At 39.4% G+C, this 7357-nt stretch overlaps 1 protein-coding gene across 1 annotated transcript; it reads right to left on the minus strand.

Moving 5' to 3' along the window:
• Positions 1–5468: 5468 nt before the first annotated feature.
• LOC148011854 (uncharacterized) lies at positions 5469–7106 on the minus strand. Its single transcript, XM_087670279.1, has 3 exons — positions 7075–7106; positions 6496–6882; positions 5469–6153 (listed from the first exon to the last, which is right to left on the minus strand). Exons 2-3 carry the CDS (start codon positions 6878–6880, stop codon positions 5477–5479), a joined length of 1062 nt encoding a protein of 353 aa, XP_087526405.1. The 5' UTR covers positions 6881–6882; positions 7075–7106; the 3' UTR covers positions 5469–5476.
• Positions 7107–7357: the final 251 nt, after the last annotated feature.

A 7357-nucleotide genomic window follows, 5' to 3' on the forward strand; every position in this document is an offset into this window, starting at 1 on the left:
TACCTTGGTTACTCCTTGCCGATGTAGACTTGCTTCCTCTTGCTTATGTGAGGTACCTTAGTGTGGTAGTCTTAGAGCGGGGGGGTCACCATTGATAGATAAACTTTGCCTTAGAGTATGAGGGGTGACCTCCAAATCAGTACTACTCTGGCCAAGTTGAGTGGAGACAAGGACACAATTTGGGGTTTGGAGAGGATCTCTAGCAAGGGTCCAACTGAGGGATTGGTCAAGGCTAAAAGAAGGAGACCTCAAATTGATGTAGTAGGTGGAAAATCATGGAGCTAATGTATCTCAGTAGTGAAACTTGCAAAGCCATGCTCCTACAGGTTTGGTCTATCCCCCTAGTTAGTATAGGTGAAGATGGATGAGAAGTCATGGTAGAAGGTCGATATGATGGGCCACTAGATCAGGAGCATGAATGGTTGTGTGGAGGTCTCATGTCACATAAGGTTGGCGTGTTGGGCTAAACACTGATAAGATGATGAGACAACACCATTACCTCTACAAGGATTACAACTATAATGATTGTGAGAATATGTTAAGTAGCAATGATGAGTGCACTAAGTATATATGGTGCTATGAGTTGACTAGTTCAACTTTGTATATGAAGTAGACTGTGATAATGACTCATGCACCATTGTGAGCAATTGTTGCATGGAGTTAAGAGTCCATACTAATATGCATCTCCTCATCTTTACAGAGGTTGTGCCATGCTGACAATTGTATTGTAGTAGCTATTTGTGTGACAAATGAACAAATTGATATGCAGTGTTCTTCCTCACTTTCTCCTTTTGATTTCCTCGTACTTCCAATCCCTATCCTCTCATCACTTCTTGATTATAGTATATCATTACAACAATGTGAGTTTCGTAGAATTGTCTCATATAGTTTGTCTCATTATATTTAATATGAAGATTGTTTTAAGTATATAGCTTGCTTGGAATTCTATCAGGTCAAGGACTCTAAATATTGTTCTCCACTCATCTTGGTGTGTATCTATGCAAGTAAGTACTTGCTCATGATCATCTTAATGAACAATTAGGTCATCAATAGACTCTTGCTCAAGCTCATTGGGAGCTTCCACCTCCTCTTTTCTATTAGAGTCTAAATTAACCAATCATTGTTGCTAGCTTTAAGTAGGTTATGCTCTTCATACAATACCTAAGAACATGTAGTAACTTACACTATGTAGAGTCACCACTCATCCAATGGATTAGCATTAAAAATAACTTGCATACAAAATAGTGCATATGATAGAGTTACACAGAGACTTGAATGTGGCTCAAATAAGTTTAAAGTAATAAAGTCTATCAACTTGCTTGCAATCTTTGGGTATAAAAAAGGTTTCATGTAGATCCATCTAGAATTTGGTAGAATCCATCTCCATAATTCCTAAGGGTTTCTTTTGAATAGTTGCACTTGGACCCTCCATCACCACTTTACACCAATGGACATCCAAGATGAACATGTTGAAATTATAGTAATCAACCCCCAAAATCTCTAAATAGATCTTCATGGAGTATTCCATTTTAGCTATCACAATGTTTGCATTTGTAGCTTTATGATGATTCTCTTATTCAAACTTCACCATTATACCATAATCAAAGGTGTGTCATGTTTGGTCTATGCACTCAATCCAAAAGAATTGCCCATAGAATCATCTCGGGGCTTCACTATATGTAACACATGATATCATGTGCATTCAACATCTATATAGAAATACATTTATCTGTGAAATTTCCTTAAATAAAACATATTTCTTTTCTATTAAATTTGTTAATAAAGCCTTTATATGGAATCCTTTTGTATGTAAAATCTACAGTAAAATTATTATGTTGAATCCATGTGATATGCTTACATATTTATAAGTGCAAATAAAGACATAAAAATGTGCTCATAGTAGAAACATCTTTTGCATGACTTATTGCAATTGTAACTTTGATAAAAATCATGAATGTAAAGCTGAAAAAATATTGTGAAAAGAAAAAGAAAGATCAACAACATTGTCTCATTCCAAAATTGGGGGGTCTCAAGACCTTAGTCAATGTATGCAATATCAATATCATAATGCATGAACATGAAGGGTGGTTTTGAGTCATGGGATTTAAGAAGGTGGATTATTGAGTTGGTCATAATCTCTCTCCCCCTTTATCTTCTCACCTCATGGTTCATTTCCCTCTCTCCTACTTTGGTACAACTCTTGCTTCTTGTTCTTCTTTCTTTCTCTTGTGCTTAATTGCAAGATCTAATGGAGAGTGAAGATGATAAGGATTGCTAGATCTCTTGTATGCCATTTTCTTGTGTGTTTTGAGAGATGGTTTCTTGGTGAAAGGGGAGTCTTTTCTTGTAGATTTTCTAGCTAGCAAGCTTATGGAAATGATCACATTGTCTTCATTAGTCATGATTCATAGTCTTCTTCTCTCAATCTCTCACTTTCCCACTCATAGATACATTGTTTCAGCCTTTGAAATGGTTATCTTTCTCTCTAATAATTAGGAATATTATGAGAGGTATGTGCATGGAAAAATTTTGGGGCTTGAGGAATGACCTTTCGGCTAGAAAAAATAAATATGCAACATTGTGTTCTCTGCATGACTTGCCCCTGCTGATCGCATTTGTTTTCTCTTACCTGATTCTTTTCAGCTGTAGGAAGTAGCTTTGGAACTGATGGGTGATCTCCAGCATGGTTGCGTGGTGAACGCAGACATTGCATTGTCATCAAGACACAGCTTCTTTGAATCTTGTTGCGGCTTTTTGACTATCGATGAAGTTGATGTTCATGACAGTTGAGAGTGACTATAGGCAATAATAGCAGCATGCTGACATGCTATCTGTTTTCATGATGTATGTACATGATGGTGTTCAGAAAATTGGGGCTTGCATCCTGTCTTGCGACAGAAGATTTAATGTGCTTCCTTGGAAAAGAGCATTGAGCATTTTTCTGACTTGTAGTTGGAAAGATGGCTTTCCTGTTTGGGATGTCTTTTTTAAAAAAAGATTTGAATTTAATGTAAACAGCAGCAGACCTTCATTGCATGCAGCTAAGATTTGGGCCAATATATATATATATATATATATATATATATATATATATATATATATATATATATATATATATATATATATATATATGCTATGAAACTGTGAAGCCTAGTAACATGGCATACAGAGCAACTGTATTGCAATAAGTGTAGCCCATCTCAGGGCTACTTCTTGAGAACTGTGAAGGCCTAATGACATGAATGTTTAGGGCAACTGTTATCAGAGTAAAGTTCAGACTGACAATGTCATGATAGCCAGTTCAAAAATGTCTGATTTGTTGTTGAGTGTTGAAACAGGAAGAGTGTTAATTTTCTGCATACCGTCCATGGATATTTTCCTGCATACTGTCCAGGGACTAGGCTATTCTTGGACTGGTTACTTGCTAGTCTTGTATGCCATGCAGATCTTTTGGTTTTCACCAGCACTGTCTAAAGTGGCTTTGGTAATTCAGGATTTAGCAGAAATTCTGGACCGAAGTGTATCCAGTTGGTTCTTTTCACTCAATGTGACTGATAATATCGTGCAGGACCTAGCACATATACTTGCAGTTACAGGACGTTCAGGGTTCAAGTAACATTTCCCTCCTTTGTTCCTAAATATCAGTACTTACTTACAAAACGTACTTATTTACCCATTTTGTTCATAAATATTAGAACATGCCTGTGAAGGATCATCTTACGTACTTAAACATATTTGATATCACAACAATAGATGCAACTTGAGAGTTCAAGGCTTTGTACATTCGATGGAACTCCCAACATGAAAATGAGCGTTTCTTATGCCTAAAATTGTCATTTCAGATTTCACAAGATAATGTTCTCTGCCAGCCTGATATAATGCATACATGTTGGTGACGTGCATGCTAAGTAATTAATGCAGAATAAGAGACGAAAGAGCCAAGTCATGCCCATTGAACCATTTCAGATTGTGAGGGCACTATTTCTCAGCGATGGCCATCTCTTCTGTGTCACGAGCCGGTTGTGAAAGAATTACTAGAGGATTCATTTTCACCATGGCTTCTTTCAAGGTTGTTCAATTGACAATCTCTCAGAAATAAAAATGTTAGTGTGCAATGAGATTGATGGATATGCTGAGCAGTAAGAGAGGGCATTGATACTTTAGAGTGGGTTACATAGACGCTCGTGCAGTGTGGGGGACCCTGCTAAGCTAGGTTCACCTCACCTTCCCTAAACCGATGATAATCATGAATCTCGACGTAATCAGTGCAGATGTTCTGATATGTTTACCTCTGCCATCACAATCACCATCACCATCAGCATCACACATCTCACAGTTTTCCAGCGTTTTATTTTCTATATCATCAAGGAGACTTAGTAAGTACCCGTAACCCTACTGTATTTCTGTCATGTCAGTGCTTTTCAATAGAAGCAAGTCCACCAATAAGCTCTAACAACTAGTGACTATTCCTAAAATGTCTTTGTACAACCCATCTATCCCAGTAATATTAGATGCTGTAAAATCTGCCTGAAGCTTCTGCACAGGTATCAAAACTTGTGCTGAAGCGTGTAGGGTGTTTATGTTAAGACAAGTCCCTCTTCTTGCAAGAGTTTCCTGACAACCCCCAGATATTCCATAGGTTTACAGTCTGGCCAGTACTATTGCAAGGTGTTTTAATTATATTAGAAGCTTAAAAGCTCTCAACTATTCATGGAAGGTTTGGATCTCTTCCTACTCTTTGAGTTTCATATTGGTGGAATTGCCAATCACTGTTCCTGATCCTGCTGTTGCTGCTGCTCTTCTAACTCTTGTAGTACATCATCGTCATTGTTGTCGTTATCACTGTCAGTGTCATCGTCATCGTTGTCATCATGACTGTCAGTGTCATGATCGTTGTCATCATACACCACCACCACTGTTACCAGCAGTATGATTCCCACCATGTCCATCAGCATCAGTATCACTGGTGATGCAACTGACATCTGTGTGATTTGGATTACCTCTATCATCAAAATCACTGTTAATCCCATACCTGGGCTGCCAATTCCCTCTGCCTGCACTGCAGTTCTGATACTTACCCTTGCTGTTAGCTATGATACAAACTTCTTTGTTATTATGGCCCACACCATCTATACTGTGACCTAAACCATCACCATCTTCTATATGATTTCTTGCCTTGAAGTTGCAAAATTGTGCAAAGATTTGAATCTTGTATATTTCTAGCCCCTTCAAAGTCCTTATTTTCATTTCCATAGACTCTAACAGCTTTACTTTTAACCCCACTACAACCATGAAATTCAGCATCACTAATGCATGTGTTCTGATCCAAAGTAGCAGCCTCACTACCTTTACCATCAGTGCCATCGTCATTCTCGCTACAGTCATCGGCAGCTTATATTTTATTATACAGACCAATATTGTTGATGCTACTAATAATTCTGGCAGTGGTGTCATCCTTGGCTGCTAATTCATTCCTTTACATCTCCAGGATTATGTCACTGCTAATGCCATGAAAACCGGTCCAAACTCTAGAAACTGCCAACCTTCCAAAAACCTCCTTGCCCACGCCGTCATCCATTCCAGTTGTATCAAAGAAACGCTGCAATCCATCGTAGAGCCAGTGATCGAAAGCTTTAGGAAGCTTTCTAGCCCCTCTTTGACGAGGATTCATGGATGCATAAGGCATGTCAAATCGTGACAAAGCATGGTTGATCAATCCATCCTCACCTTTTCTTCCTCCTTTCTTTATAACATGCCCCATGCTGGCCCTCTTATGATGGAGAATGTCCCAAGCTTTAATCTGCTTGAAGCTTCTGTGTAGGCACCAAAACTTTTGCTGAAGTGCGTGGGGTGCTCGACGTGTCAAGACAAGTCCCTCTTCTTGCATGTGTTTCCCAACAAGCCTCCATATCTTGTCCAATGTTACAGGTCGGCCGGTACTATCTTTAGTCAATGTTTCTGAACTGAAACATTTCTCTGCATTTCTGAGAAGGCTTTGGACCTCTTCTTGCGTCCATCTGACTGCCTGCTTTCTATGTTTGTGATTGATAGAGTTTGGGGCTATATTATCATTGCCACTGCTATTGCTGCTTGTGTCACCGTGGTAGTCATCATCAACGTCATTGTCCTGGTCCTCATCATCCTCACTGCCACCTGCACCATCATGATCAGTGTTGTTCTTTAAAAACCTAGAAATGTTCATTAAAAACCTAGGTTCAACGACCTCATATACGGGTATTGCAAGATGAATGTGATGCAATGCAAACGTTGAAAAACCGAGGTCTAATGTACTACCAGGGGGGTGACAAATTTAGAATGCTATGAGATGGAAGTTTTTGTCAGTCTGCAAATGGTAGGAGGTCCAGACTTTAAAGTTTCATGCCATCTTACTCATAAAAAATGACAAAAACCTACATTGACACTTCGAATCTTCGAAATATGCAGAATGTTTCTGCATTGGCTTCAAAAAGGCTCTGTGTGAGAATTGGAACTAACCGTTAATGCTGTTTTCTTCCTCATCCGGATCATCTTCTTTGTTGGCAGTCTCATCATCGCTGTCATCTTTGACATTGTTACAGTGTTCATTATCGTCTTCATGGAATTCGCCAATATTGCCATCCTTACTGTTGTTGCATCGGAGACTATGACCGTCCTGATGATGATGACCAGCTGGATCAGGATAACATACAGAGACGGCCGGAAGAGCTGCTAGGTCATTCAGGACTATGTCTGTGTATTTGCTGTGCCATAAATCAGCAAAGTCAACACCGTCTGCACGGGCATGAGTACCATGATTCGAAAGGTGCAGACCTGCGGGATTACAGAAAGGACGGAAGAGGCCACAACAACCGTCTTCTTCGTGCAATGCAGGGGGATGCATGCCTGCGCAACATCAGCAAAGTAGAGAGCCTTGTAATCAGCAATCGGAGATATATATGTATGCATTCTGCATTGAAGAGGACATGGTGATGGTATGGAGAATAAGAAAGGGTTGCAGACCTATAAGTAATTTGCTTCAAACATTTCTGATAAAGCATGTATATTTGCGGCAGTGCGCTCGAAGTTAGAGACGACCTGCTCGTTTGCATGGTGTGTAGGCTCCTGGGCTCCCCCCAACCAATCTTCTTTGTAAACTCCGAGGCCTTAAGTATTGTATAGAATGTTCTAGTAATTGGTTCTTGCTAATTCTTTCTTTGGGTGTCTGCCCTATGCGGCGGCACGCCCATACTACATAGTTATCATAGAGCCCACACCCTGAGAGATATTATATTGTATGAAAGAAATAAGTAATTTCCCATGGACACATACTCAATAGCTAAGCGCTAAGTCATGCGCACGTTCGATCGACCGAGGTGAG

The sequence above is a fragment of the Lygodium microphyllum genome, chromosome 28, assembly GCF_053477565.2.
Source record: "Lygodium microphyllum isolate KBCC chromosome 28, Lygodium_microphyllum_v1.1.10, whole genome shotgun sequence".
Lineage (NCBI taxonomy): Eukaryota > Viridiplantae > Streptophyta > Polypodiopsida > Schizaeales > Lygodiaceae > Lygodium > Lygodium microphyllum.